Source organism: Indicator indicator, chromosome 6 (genome assembly GCF_027791375.1).
Source record: "Indicator indicator isolate 239-I01 chromosome 6, UM_Iind_1.1, whole genome shotgun sequence".
Taxonomy (NCBI): Eukaryota; Metazoa; Chordata; class Aves; order Piciformes; family Indicatoridae; genus Indicator; species Indicator indicator.
Genome location: NC_072015.1, coordinates 25,861,021 through 25,876,044, shown reverse-complemented (window position 1 = coordinate 25,876,044; position 15,024 = coordinate 25,861,021). Strand labels below are relative to the sequence as shown.

The window sequence follows — 15,024 nt, the reverse complement described above, 5'->3', positions numbered from 1 at the left end:
TTTCTTTCCTATCTTATTTGCTAAATTAAATATTGGTTTATGCATTTTTCCACTAACTCCATTTGAAACTAAAATGGCATCAAATTCTTGCTGATGTTGTAATAGGTTTTTGTTTTTTACACTGATATGAAAAGATAAGATAGTTTTATCATCCTAAGCACAATAAATAGAAGATTCTGTGAGCACTTCTGAGAATTGTATTAGAATACCTAGGGTCTACTTTTTCACACAAGTATATTTATATGATAAGGCATTATACAAATATTCATGCTTTACTTTGGTTAATGAATACATTTAACTGGCACAGCAAAAGTCTGTCTTAACTTTGGAAACAGTTTAAAGCTTATAGATGACAGAGTATTTACGATATCCATTTATGGCTTATATTCCTTTTGTACTCACAGGACCCAGGTTTTCAGGATCCAGGAGTGGGCCTAGATATACAAAGCAGCAGAGTTTTCATTTGGACACCTAAAGAGCCACGAGGTTTTTAAACAACTCTCTCCATCTCCTCACCTTATGACATGTCTGGTGTGATTCTTCCAAAGATCTTTATGTCCAAGGCTGTCCCGGAAAAAATCCAAACTCGACCTTTTATTTTTCATGCTTAAGTGTGGGATGATGTCCTTTTTAAAAGTCCACAGTTGTTTCTGGTGGCTGAGATTTAGGAAAATAAAACAAGAAGTGAAAGGGTAACTAATCCCCCACACTTCTATAGGAAGTGTACATGCCTGCAAGCTGTTTGAAGTGAGGTCCCCAGTCTGTAAGGTACTCATAACTCTGATCCACGTCTGACAGGTTTGAACCTAAAGAGCTGAGGGAGCCTGCCAAAGAGCCAGTCCCCTCAAATGCGTACGTCTGAAGTGAGTCATATGGAGGAACACTAGGATCTGTATTTGCTTCTTCGAGCTTTTCTGAAATGAATTGCCTGAAGATTGCACTATCAGGGCCAACCTGCAAAGACTGTCTGTAGAGGCTGTGGATTTCTGTGGTGACCTTCTTCCGAGGTTTGTGCATTCGCATGACGGTGCGGGTCCTCAGAGCTGAAATATCAAACGCTTCTGTGTCCTCCTCACCGCCTCCTTCATCATCATACCTGACAATGTTCTCTCTAAACTCTTCCATTTTCTCTGAAAAGGGAGACTTCTTCCTCTGCTGCCTTATGGCTGCAATTGCCAAAAAGAACACTGACACACAGAAAAAAAAAAAAAAAAAAAAAAAGAGCCAGACACTTAGAATGTGGTTGGAAAGACTTAAAACACAGTTAACATTTCTTAAAATCAATGCTGTTGTAAGGTTACAAGGTTTACAAATTTATAGAGCTGTATTTTTTATGGATTTGATGGTTTTGAGGTGAACAGGGTGTATGATGGAAAAATGGTCATGAAGTGACTTATAAAAGAAATGAATAAGAAATGAATGAAGCAGGGCATCTCTTTTGGTAGATGTGAGTTTGAAATTGAGGGAAACACATGTTACACTTTTTGAAAGTGTTTTGGTTTATTACCTAATATATCCATTTCACATTCTGAATTTAAATCTTAATTTCTCACTCTCTCTCCTCTCACCACCCCAGGAAAACCAAGTGAAAATATGAGACAATAACCATGATATCCTCTTCACCTGATTGAATTATTCAGTTCCATAGACTATGGAGATTGTGGTTCATTTATTTCTGCTATGCTGGAATTTTGAAAGCTGTGACTTATCACTGCATTTTGTGCTACCAGGTCTTATGAATGAGAGTAACTTGTTCCTCCCATATGTGAAAGCTTTTCTAAGTTTTGTTTTCAACTATAATTATTTTTTTTTCAATCCTACCTCATTTCTTTTTTAGCTGAATGATCCCTTTGAAATAGCCTCTGCCTTTCACAGAGATTAATGATTTCAGGTTTTATTTTCCTAAATCTCACTGCAGTTCTATTTAATAAATAAGTATTTTATGGACTGACTTTTTACACAGATCAACACATGATGCAAACTACCAACAATGAGAGGTTTTTAGCTCACTTGGGGATATGAGTGACCTGAAGGAGTTATTTAATTCTACATATTTACTCTGTACTGTTCCATTTGATTGGTCTGGTTTTAAGTTCTGCGTATGATAGTTTGCAGAGATAGAATTACAACTCCTGTGTATTTAAAACACTCAGACCTGTGGTTCACATCTGCAAGCTCCTGAATGTAATGGACATTAATTTGGTGCCCCATGAGCGGAAAAAGAAGATGTTAGAAGAAAACAGAGAAGAAATGTAACATTTGTTTTGCTTACTGCATTTTTTTTTTCTCAGTAGCCCAGCACTTGCAGGCTTAGAGTCAACAGAAGGCATTTATTGTGTAATGGAACTTACTGTAAAAGGAAAACAAGTAAATTCTCTTACTCATACTTACCTAAGAGTATTAGTATGCAAGCCAAAACAGCAACTAAAGCTTCTGTGCTGAGACCCATGGCATACATGAAAGCTCTGTATCGACAGTAGAAAATGTTAACTTGAGTGTCACAGTCACAGACAGTGACAGTAAGAGTATTTGTGCTTGTCAGTGGTGGGGTTCCATTATCCAGAATTATGATTGGCAAGTAGAAAGAAAACTCCTTTTCCCTGCTGAAGCCACTTTTTGCTGTGAAAATTCCAGCTGTGTTATCTGGAAGACAAATTATTGTACATGATAATGCAGTTACTACTTTTTTAGGAACAAAAGTAAAGCTCCAGTGGAATCTGACCTATTTTGAAACAATGACACTGTGCAAAACTACACACCGTCAATCTTTAAAAAGTGGTGGATTTTTCTTTTGTGTCAGTCATGAATAATTGTGGGTTTTTTTAAAAAAATGTATATTCCAGGGGACATAATAAAATTTGACATAGGAGCTCTGTTTCTAATGTTCAGAGGTAAAAATCCCCCCACCATGTTCTGTACCTGACACCTGCTCAGCCTAACTAATTGGTTTATAAAACAGTTCCATGTAACCAGCTGCTATCAATTCAGCAGTTCACAGATTAAATATAGACAGTTTACCAATCAAAAGGCTTCAGAAGTGTATCTGGCAGCACACAGAGAAAGCAGGTGGCAAGAGAAAGAAGAAAAAAGTGAATAGAAAGTCCACTAAAATAATGTTTTATTTCTTTCACTGACTCAAAAAAAAAAAAAAAAAAAGAAAAGAAAACAGAGATAGCTCAGCTCCTGCTGTCTAAATTAAGGAATAGTTGCTAAAGGTTCTCCCTTGGCTTCATATCTAATAGTTCAGAAATCAGTCCCAGTAAGCACCTTAAAGTTCAGTTCTTGTTGCATATTCACTAATTCAAATCTTACCTTGTCACACACACAAAATAACTACCCTGTCTATATATGTGTATAATGGAAAGAAAAAACATCTATAAATGTTTACATGTCAGACTTTCTATCATGGAAGGGTGAATTACTGTTTAGTATGAATTACTCTTTAATGTGAATTACTATTAAAAATAGTGTTTCTACCATTGTCTGTCATTGTCTACTGAGGTTAATTTATCAACATTGAGCATCTTCCAGATTTCTATCAGAATTCAGAAGCTAAATCTCAGGTAATATGTTCCAGAGACAGAAACCAACTCTGAGATAAAATGCTCCAGATCTGTAGACTCTTTTTTTGCCTAGGACTACCCAAATTCTACCAACCACTTAAACATAAGCAACTTCTTTAATTTGAAGGTGAAGGAGCATTGGATCAGGTTGTCCAGAAAAGCTGTGGAGTCTCCTCTGGAGAATTTCAAAACCCTCCTGAATGTGACCCTGTGCAACCTGATTTAGGTGTACTTGCTCCAGCAGAGAGATTATATTAGCTGATCCCTAAAGATCCCTTACAACACCTGCCATTCTGTGTGATTCTCTGCAAAGTAGTGGACTTAACCCTGTTCATGCTGCTTCTAATAGTTTCTGAATTTCATGTAGAGGCAGATATTTTATTTTTTTACAGATTTATTGTGTCAGAAACTCTTCATTAACACTTTTATTTGATTTTTACTATTCTGTGATTCTGTGAACCCCTAAGCACTGACCCTCACATGTTATGAAAGGTGAGTTGGTTTAGTTCCCCATCATTAGCCACTAAAAGGAACTGAATCTATTGCCTTGTGCACAGTTCTGCTTGGACTTACTGCAGGATGAGCAAAGGTGAGAAAGGCTCATGGTTTGTACACAGTTAGAACTTAATGTCACAAGCTATCTCCTCCTGGCAATGAGTGAGAGGTTAATGAAGCTGGGAGTTGAAACACATATTAATACATTAACTTTGAAAATATTGAGAGAGGTACTTTGCCATTTAACATGGCCTGAACTTTCCAAAACTTATTTCCATTGATTTATCCACCTAGCCAGAACATTTAAATAATTAGCAAAAGTCAATAAGAGCAATGTGTACTTTAGTTGAGTCCAAAGATTCTTTTTGTAGTCTCAGCAGACTGACTCTAAGCAGTCATCCTCCCTGCACTTCCATCAGATACTGCACTTCACCTCAGTTTGGTTTTGCTTGACGTCTCTTTAAATCACTCTTTGTATGTGTCTCAATCAGCATCAGTTCTGAATAACATTAAAATGCATACAGAATACATTATATGATGTCAACATTTATCAGCATATGCAAATTAAAACTTATTAGGAAAAAAAAAATATTATCCTTGTATTTATCAGCTCCTGTAATTTTTATCTTACTGAAATGATCACTTTACTGCCACTTTACTCTGTCGAGACCTCACCTGGAGTACTGTGCACAGGTCAGGAGCCCCCAATATAGAAGGACATGGACCTGATGGAGAGGGTCCAGAGGAGGATCATGAGGATGATCAAGGGGTGGAACACCTCTGTTACGGGGACAGGCTGAGGGAGCTGGGATCATTCAGCCTGGAGAAGAGGAGGCTTTAGGAACACTTAATAGCATCCTGCTGGTAACTTAAGGGGGTCTACAGGAAGGATGGGAACAGTCTGTTTACAAAGGCCTGCAATGACAGGATGAGGAGCGATGGCTTTAAGCTGGAGAAGAGCAGATTTAGATTGGATGTTAGGAACAAGTTCTTTACGATGGTGGTAGTGGAATAATGCAACAGGTTGCCCAGGGAGGTGGTTGAGGCAAGGTGAGGCTTGAGAGGGCTCTGGGCAACCTGATCTCGTTGGGGATGTCCCTGCTGACTGTGGGGAGGTTGGACTAGATGACCTTTGGAGGTCCGTTCCAGCCTTGGACCATCCTACAATTCTATGAAGAAGTGACAGACTTGTATAAGAACAACATTCTGTCTCTGGCTACCTTGTTTCTTTGATAAATAGATAGTTTTTAACATGAAAGTTGGTCTTTCCCACCATATCCTACATTAAGAAAATATGTTTTAGTGAATAATAATGTTTTTTCCATAGTAGTGCATTTTTCATCTAACCATTTTTTAATTTCCTTGAAACAAAACTGTCTTTTCTTGTTTATGTTACTTGGCTAAAAAGATGGAAAATAAAATGTTTATTATAACTAAATTATTGTTTTGAAATGCACCTCATGACATATTTGCATCCTATAACAATGGAAATGTTTATAAAATTGGTGATGAGAGGAGCACTAGAAGTATGCATCTTTTGTTAGGAAGTTCTTAAAGAGCTACAAGAATGACACCACCTTGATTATCTTTGACAGTAAAACTTGAGTTGCTTGTGGCTTCCTGATCCAATGAGAAGTAAAAATGGTGACCTTCTGTTGAGTCATCTTTATCCACTGCACTGATGCGTTGAATGAGCTGGGGAAAATACAGAAAAGCAGAATTGTTTAAGAATAAAAATATTTGCTTGACCTTTACAACAACAAAAGGCCATATCAAGCATGTTAAACTGTTGATGCTAGAGATATGATCCATACATACATATTGAGTGCATGTCATGCAGTCACAAATACATATATCCCTCCCATACTCAACCAGTCTCTTTGAGACATATTTTAAAAGCACTCTGCTTTGGGTTTTCATCTGTTTCAGAGAGGAAGACATAAAAGTCTCGAGAAAATGTAAAAGATTTTCTGGATCAAAAGACAAGGGGCAAATGAAATTTCCATAAATGAGAAAAGTAGTCATATATAGAATCATAGAATCATAGAATCAAGAAGGTTGGAAGAGACCTCAAAGATCATTGAGTCCAACCTGTCACCCTACACCTCATGACTATCTAAACCATGGCACCAAGTGCCACGTCCAATCCCCCCTTGAACACCTCCAGGGATGGTGACTCCACCACCTCCCTGTGCAGCCCATTCCAATGGTCAACCACTCCCTCCGTGAAGAACTTTCTCCTCAAAGATATATAGATATAGATATAGATATAGATAGATATAGATATAGATATAGATATAGATATAGATATAGATATAGATATATAGTGGTTTGTCTTTTTTTTTTTTCAATGTGGAAAATACACCATTCTATGTTTGAACAAATCCCTCTACACAAAACACATTACCCTCCAGCCTACAAACACATTGACATCATTCAACTGATATATTGTAGCTCCAGTTAGTGAGATATGGTGACAAGTTCATGTGCTGAATTGTGGATTCTGGTTGTTCAGTCTAAAGAGGAGAAGACTCCAAAAAGGCCTTATTGCAGCCTTCCAGTATCTTAAGGAGGCCTCCAAGAAATCTGGTGAGGGACCTTTTAGGGTGTCAGGTAGTGATAGGATTGGGGGGAATGGAGCAAAACTAGAAGTGGGTAGATTCAGACTGAGTGTCAGGAAGAAATTCTTCACCATGCAAGTGGCGAGACACTGGGACAGGTTGCCCAGGGAGGTGGTGGAAGCCCCATACTGGAGGTTTTTAAGGTCAGGCTGGATGGGGATCTGAGCAGCCTGATCTAGTGTGAGGTGTCCCTGCCCAAGGGACAGCAGGGGGGGTTGGAACTGGATGATCGTTGAGGTCCTTTCCAACCCTGACAATTCTGTGATTCTATGATATTATAACAAATTGATTATGAAACTTTTTTTCTCAAGGAAAGACAATAGCCTTGATTACAAATATGTCAAACCCCACAGTCATTGCAAGACAAAGTAAAAGTTGTCATTGAAAGTAATATCTTTTGTCTCTGTAAATAAACAATGATAAACAATAAATAAACAATCTGTAGTTAACATGATTAGAAATATTTCTGCTTAAAAAAAACAACACATATTTGTGAATTTAATGAATAACTATTTAATGACTTGGGCATCAATATATATTAGGAAGTATGAAACCTCTCTGACCCAGATGAAAGCTAACTGATGCTAGCTCACTGCCTTTCAGAAAAAGTGTCTGATTTGAACTTGCTCTCTACTTTATCAGTCATTTCATGCCTTGTAGATATTTGCACCCAAGAATCTTGAAGCTTCAACTTTCCCAAACCAGAAAGCATATGAATGTTACAAGCTATACTTTAAAAGTAAAGCAGTTAAGTCAACAGAAGTGACTACACTACAGACTTCCATCTGTGCCTTTGAAAACTCTTGCCTAATTTTTCCAGTCGAAGTTCTAAGACTTCAGCACACAGTTCTTCTTCCTTTCAAACAAGATAAGTTTGATGAAATCATCACAGCAGAGTGCAAAATGTGGCTTATACCCCAGAAGCTTTGTATTCTTAGCACTCTGCCTGTGGTATTTCAAATCTCTATGGAAAAATGAGGACCCCTAAGATTCTTCTGTTGCCACTATCAAGAGCAGTGATTGTTCAGTGATATACCTGGTGAGAGTGTACAAAAGATGAAGCTACTTGAGGAAGTCTGTTCCCTTTTGTCAGAACAAACCACATAGCTAAGGTGATGTAAATAAAGGTATAGGCATGCAGGTCAATAAATTAATGAAAAGCATTAACTTATGCCTCATATTACCTGATAATAAATCATAAACTTCATTAGTATAAGGGAATATTGTTCTCAGAATATGCTCAATATGAACAGCAATAAAGAATAAAATTATATATGCAGTCTAAAACATTAGGAATGTCACATTTTCCCAAGAGGATTTTGCTATACACCTGAAAACATGGCAAAAAAAGGCTCTGCTGGCCTTTACTGATAATTTAGTAGCAAAATCGCTATGGTCACAGCTGAGAAAAGGCTCTGTATGATGTATGTCTATCTGTACAATTCAGGGTCTGCTCTGTCCAAGGCAGGGTCTACCAAGCTAGAATGAATATGCAGAATAATGTAGTTAATTACCTACAAAGACATCTTAGCAACATGTAGGATCTGGTTTTTTGTCTTCCTTCCTCCCTCCCTCCCTTTCTTCCTTCCTTCCTTCCTTTTTTCCTTCCTTCCTTCCTTCCTTCCTTCCTTCCTTCCTTCCTTCCTTCCTTCCTTCCTTCCTTCCTTCCTTCCTTCCTTCCTTCCTTCCTTCCTTCCTTCCTTCCTTCCTTCCTTCCTTCCTTTCTTCCTGCCTGCCTGCCTATTTAGTTTGTTTTTTTGTAGTTGTTTTTTGTGCCTGTTTTGTTGTTGTTGTTGTTATTTTATTTTAATTTTATTATTATTTAGTTTAGTTACTCAGCAGAGAAGAGTTCCCTACCCACTTGCTTACGGAAAAAAAAGAAAAAACAAAACAAAACAAACCCCAACACATTAATTATAGATGTGATTTTTATACTTCCACTTATTCTGATCAAGTTATTTAACCATGTATTAAAGATCTCTTTGAGAAACATATTTGTAAGAGCCCATCATCAAGTTACTGCACTTGCAAATTGGATAGTGTTTTGTTATTTCATTATTAACTTCTGTTACTTTACACATAGAATGTGTTTGCCCATATAAATGTTATCTATGTCAGATTCTATCAATACAACTCTGAGGAGTATGTGTTTAGCTGAAAATCAAACCCCTCACCTTCCCTTGTTTTGATCTCTACTGTGCTCTTCTACACAAACCTAAGACTCCTATGATTATTCTAGGCATATTCACATACCTTTAAGGATTCACCCTAGAAGCAAGGGAATATCTGGAACATAAGGACAGAGCAAAACTTTCTTGTTTATTTCTTACTGTATCACTTCTCTTAAAATTCAGCAAAACCCAGATGAGTCTATAAAATATTCAGATAGAAATAGGCAGCTCTGATTCTGCTGACACTAAAGGAAAAATCACCTAGAGAGAAGGAAACTGGGGATTTTGTGGGTTGTTTTTCTTTTTTTTTTTTTTTTCCTGCTTTCCTAGCCTTTTTTACATCTAACCTGGGAGATTCTAGCTTTTTACCAGGGAAACTGGCAGCACAGACTGAGAAACTGCACTTGCTGTTTGTGAGTCAAGGTTTAAAAAACCCCTTGATTTTTGTGTTCAAACAACAAAAATAGAGTAAATGCTGTGCTGCTTCTTCAAGGTTATAGGTCCTATTGTATTGACTAGAGTGAAATTTAATTGCTGTAAAATTTCTTATTTCAAGTCTCATTAATCTAGATGCTTCAATAATCCAGCAGTCCATTTGAAAATGTTCATTTCTTTAAAACTGAGACTAATTCACCTGATCTTTCTTGAAAAACTGATTTAAGTGCATGGTAGATGGGCCTTGTTTATGGTTTCTTTCCAAGAAAACTGAGCCCGCTGCTGGGAACAGCAGGAGCTCTTTTGATCAAAGGTCACAAAAAGAGGTATCATGGTGTTCTCAACTTCCCTATCCATCTGATTCATGTGCACTTTCAACTAATAAATATCATCTGTGAAGGAGTTTAAGATAATAGTAACACCTCTGATTTATCATCGATTAATTAATTTGTATCGAAGTGAATTTCTGCAAACTGTTCTTGACGGAATGTCTGTCTCAGTGTTATTTGTCTTGCAAATAACAAACTATTGAGTATGGAGTAGTTAACTGCCTGGTAGTTTAAATTCATTGAAAAAATATTAGATTAATTGAAAAAATATTTCCTCAACCCCAAGTAATCTCACTGAATTGAAATTTTGAAGATGTCTAGAAGAAAGAAGAAATCTTATCTGCTACAATCCTTTCTTCTTCTAAGGGATTTCTCTTCACCAAATTCAGCTTAAGGCATAGACTCCCCATCTGAACAACTACCAGCACTATAAAGTTTGATGTTACAGTACTTCGAATGTATGTTCTGAAGTCCTTTGTGCATGTACCCATACCCAACTATAGCAAGATGGAAGGAAGTAGGAACAGATTTTCTTTTTTTCTTTCTTTCTTTTTTTTTTTTTTACTTCCTTCCCCTTCCCTTTTAAGTGTTTTCTTTTTACTTCTGCTTTATTTTCTTTCATTTTGTTTTTCACCCAACATCCTTCAGTAGGAGCTCTGCTGTGGTCTATAGGATGAAAGAGATCCAAACACCCATCTTTTGGGGGAGCACAGAACTGGATTTTTGTTCAAATTCGCAGAGGTCTTAAAACTACTAGATTTTTTTTTTCCTCATTGCTCAGTAATGTTTGATGACCACTGCCCCTTGTCCCATCACAGGGTGCAAGTGAGTAGAGGCTTTCTCTTCCTTTTTGACACCCACCCCTCAGATATTTATAGACATTTATTAGATCCTCTCTCAATCTTTTCTTCTCCAGACTAAAAAAAACCAGGCCTCTCAGCCTTTCCTCATCAAACACTGCTCCAGTCCCCTAATCATCCTTGTAGCCCTCCATTGGACTTTCTCAAGTAGATCTCTGTCCCTCTTGAACTGGGGAGCCCCAAACTGGACACAGTATTCCAGCACAAGAGCTTTCATGTTTAAGTACTTTCCAAAACAATGTATTTACTACTGGTAGTGCAGTCAGAGTGGTTTTTCAGCGTGCAAACAATCTTTAGTTGTGGTTAGTATACAGCTGACTTGGACTATAGCAGAGTACAGAACAATAATATGAAATAGGTAGTGAAAAATCCACTCAAAACATCTAATATGATGAATTGATACAGAATGATGCCAGAACCTACCTATCTGTCTTCTTTACTTCCACTTTTATTGTCAAATTTCAAATTAGAATTCCATAGACAAAAATATAATGCTTTTGTTTGAATGTCTTTCAGAGGCTAAACTAAACATGTAACTCTCACAAAACCACTATACAGGAACATGAAGGTCAAAACTCATTAAGCAAAAGCAGACAAAGAACTTTTTTCTAATCTTTTTTAGAAAATAAAACATAAAGCCAATCATTCTGCTCTAGGTTGGAGCTACCATCAACTGCTTCTGAGTTTGGATAATTAGAACAACAATTAGTTTTATTCATCACGTGCTTCACATTATTTATCATAGCCTACTATATTCCAAGGCTGTAAAAAACAACTTTGCCACATGATTCTGCATTACTTTTATTGTAAAACAGGAAGACATCAAGAAAAAGGAACCCAAAGAAACACTTATTTTTTGGCAGTATCTTTCCCTCTGCAGTATTTTTCCTTCTTTTCCCCCAAACACCGTAAGTTGGAGGTTGTAAATAGAGTATTTCACAAGTTGGGCACAATTCAGCTGAGAACAGGGAAGCAACTAAGTTCTAGAGCTACATAACATATCTGAGAATACCTCTCAGAATATAATTTCCAGCTAGATGGATAGGGATAGCTATGTTGGAAATGGAAAAGTTATGGAATATCTATACAAAATTTGATCTAAGCTCATAACATATGAGCAGATTCCTGAACTGTTTGGAACCAATCGCAGAAATATGGCTAAGATAAAAAGGTATATAGTGTCCTGATTAATCCCTTCAGATGATTAAATTGATTCTTCTGAAATGCAAATTGTATTATTCAGTGGACAACCAGAACAGGTCTGAAATAATTTTTAATCTTTTTTTTTTTTTTTCTGTGAGTAAGAAGTGAAAAACAAGACCAAGCAAAACAAAACAAACCAGGCAAGCATAATATGACTGAAGGACATATATCAGCTATCAATTCTATTTTAATATCATGATTATTGAGTGAAATATCATGAATTTTGACTTATAATTATGCACTTCAGCAGCAATTTCCTGTTGTTCTTAAGATGATCTGTTAATGAGAAAAGTATTTAACATGAGAGTCATTGGTATCTAAGGATGCTTTTGACTCTCAAAAACCTATAGCAATGAAAAACTAAAAAAAAAAAAAAATCAGACCAAACCAATTAAAAAAAATCAAAATCAGTCAAATCCAAAGCAACATTTTGACTGTTTGTAAAAAGGCAAAAAAAAAAAAAAAATCCTGTTTATTCCTCATTCAGGTATCAGAATATTAAACAATTCTGTATTTCATATTCAAAGCATTTATTTTTTACGTCATTACCCTTCTTCACAGCACCACTTTCTCCAGTGATCCTTGAAATATGTAAACTGAATTTATTATTGAAAAGTAGCCAATAATGGGCTAGCATATAGATGTTATTTATCAGCAAGCAGCTCTGTAATGATAAAAACCTTGAGAAATAAATCACCTAGGTTTTGGGGTTTGTTTTTGGTTTTTATTTTTAATTGAAAGAAAGTCCAAGACACAGATTACAAATATCCACTTTATAAGCTTCCATATTTAATTCACGGTGTCTTGAAGTCAAGAAGCATGAAGTGGTATTTGCTTTATTGTCTGTACTTTAATCTGTCAATGAGTTACCCTAAGACTGAAAGAAATGGCTTGCTCCAAGTAGCTGTGAACCAGGGGTAGCTTATGCAGAGTGGAAAACTACCAAATGCAGAACAAACAAACTAACTGACAATAGAGAAATAAATAAATGGATGTGAAAAACTGTGAAGAAATTACTTTTGCTACAAGGAAAGCTTTATTTAACTGCAGACTAATCAAAGTTTTTCTTTTGGCAGTTTTCTTTAGGACTCCTGTGTGGAGCCTGGCAGCACAGTTATTGCACAAAACTTAGGGCTTAGGCTTTAGAACAGCATCAATTGGAAAAGAAAATTAAAAAAAAAAAAAAAGGAAAAAAGTAAAGCTGTAGAGAAAAGTTGGTGTAGAAAAATGGACAGTCAGCAGTATCCCTGGGAGCTTAGGGCAGCTGACTGATATGACCCTATTTGTCTGGGGAGTAAGAAGGAAATGAACAAATATCTCTAGGGAAGGATGCTTAACAGGACAATCTCACAAGCTGCCAGCTAGAGAAGATGTTGCAATGGCTGTAACTTAGAGTTCTTCAGACTTCCACTGAACTGCACAGCATTTGAATTTAGAACACAATAAATGAGTTCTAACACAAGAACACAACGGATCTGGTTTGAATCTGATCCAGGTCTGATTCTCCCAAAGTGTGTCATGCTGTTGCAGCCAATACTAGGCCTAGTTTTAACTTCTGTGACATAAACATGAATCACATCCCTGGTTTATGCTCTTTGGTCTTGTTTTTTGTTTGTTTGTTTTGTTGTTGCTGGTTTTGACTATTTTGGTTGATTGGTCTGGGTTTTGTTTGTTTGGGTGATTCATTTGGGTTTGTTTTCTGTTGTGTTTTTTTGTTTGTTTGTTTGTTTTTGTTGTTGTTGTTGTTGTTGGTTTGGGTATTTTGTTTTGTTTTTCCAGAAATTTATTTCTATATTTCTTTCTTAATTTTTTTTTTTTTTTCGGTAGAGAAACAAGGGCTCTGGGCAATCTGACCTAGTTGAGGACGCCCCCCCTGCTGACTGTGGGAGGGGTTGGACTAGATGACCTTCAGAGGTCCCTTCCAACCCAGCCCATTCTATGATTTAATTTTCTTTTAAAGGAGGAACAATACACATCAGTCTGCTGACATCTAAAATTCAAACTATACATATATCAACAGAACTAACTTTACAAACAGGCAAAATAGAGTCTGTACCAACAGTAATGATGATAACTGATATTACAAGAAATAGGAACACCTCAATCTTCATAGTGCTGAGAAAAATGATAGCTAACTCCTTCACACTTACCTGGCCAGAAACTGCATTTTCACAAACAAATGTTTCATAATATTTAGGGAATTCTGGTGCATGATCATTAACATCCAGAACTTGGATATACACATTCGCTTCTGAAATTTTTTCAGGATTTCCTAATGGTAAAAAAAAAAAAAAAAAAAAAAAAAAAAAAGAAGGAGAAATCAGAAGTTGGAGTCTACTACATATTTTAAACTAATGTGAGCATTACAAAATTTTACTGATAGTCTGAAGGGAAGAAAATAGTCACTGAAGTCTATGGATACATTCTGTACTAAATCTTTTTTAGTCCATACCCATAAAAAACTCCATACTCCATACTTGTTATAATACTCTCTTAGTATCTGGTCCGGACCCAAAGACCTCCTACTCACTGCTGAGTCCAGCTTAAAGTTTACCAATTAATACACACACACCTGATACACATGAAGTTCAGGGAGGATGTAGACACTTGTTCCCTGTGACCCTCAATCTGGGTAGTAGCTGGAGGCAATTTTCACTTACACATGTGCAGGTCTCACTGGTAGCTGGTACTTCAGACTCTGCAGCACACATACACATACGATGATAGAGATTATGCAGAGAATCAAAGAGGGTTGGAAGGGACCTTTAAAGGTCATCTAGTCAACCCCTCTGTAGTGAGCAGTGACATCTTCAACTAAATCATGTTTCCCAGAAACATAGTCAAAAAATATTTTATGAGAAGATATAAAATGATAGCACTGACATGAACACATGCAGGGCTCAGCCAGATGATGTACTGACTGGCCCCACTTTGCGTGCAACTAGTCCCTTTTATGCCTCTTTCTGTCTACCCCTTCTGTTTTTTATTCCAGTATGCAGACACAAGAGTATCCATTATAGTTAAAATACAGCTCATGATGGATGCTAGTGTCACTGCTTCTGACCTGTTCAGAAATCCATAGGGAATTTTCTCAAATTACTCAAAGAGATCTTTAAAAGAAAAAGGGGGAAAAAATAAACAAACAACCAAAACCAACCAAACAAACAAAATCCAACCAAACCAAACCAAAACAAAACCTCCTTTTTGCCTCACTTTGGTTTGGTTGGTTCTCACATTGGGTTTTTTTTTTTTAATGTATAATTCACTAGTTGCTTGGAGCAAACATTTGTTTTCTTGGATCTTGTGGAATTTGTGCTGATAGCTTTGAGACTTTTGCCAAAGGAAAT

At 36.6% G+C, this 15,024-nt stretch overlaps 1 protein-coding gene across 1 annotated transcript in view; it reads right to left on the bottom strand.

The window, feature by feature from the left end:
- Positions 1 to 696: 696 nt before the first annotated feature.
- CDH19 (cadherin 19) overlaps positions 697 to 15,024 on the bottom strand; it is a 35,103-nt gene continuing 20,775 nt past the window's right edge. The window contains exons 8-11 of the mRNA XM_054381871.1: positions 13,828 to 13,949; positions 5,636 to 5,753; positions 2,392 to 2,643; positions 697 to 1,187 (exon numbers count right to left, since the gene is read on the bottom strand). Coding sequence (XP_054237846.1) covers positions 697 to 1,187; positions 2,392 to 2,643; positions 5,636 to 5,753; positions 13,828 to 13,949 — 983 coding nt within the window. The remainder of the gene's footprint in view (positions 1,188 to 2,391; positions 2,644 to 5,635; positions 5,754 to 13,827; positions 13,950 to 15,024) is intronic.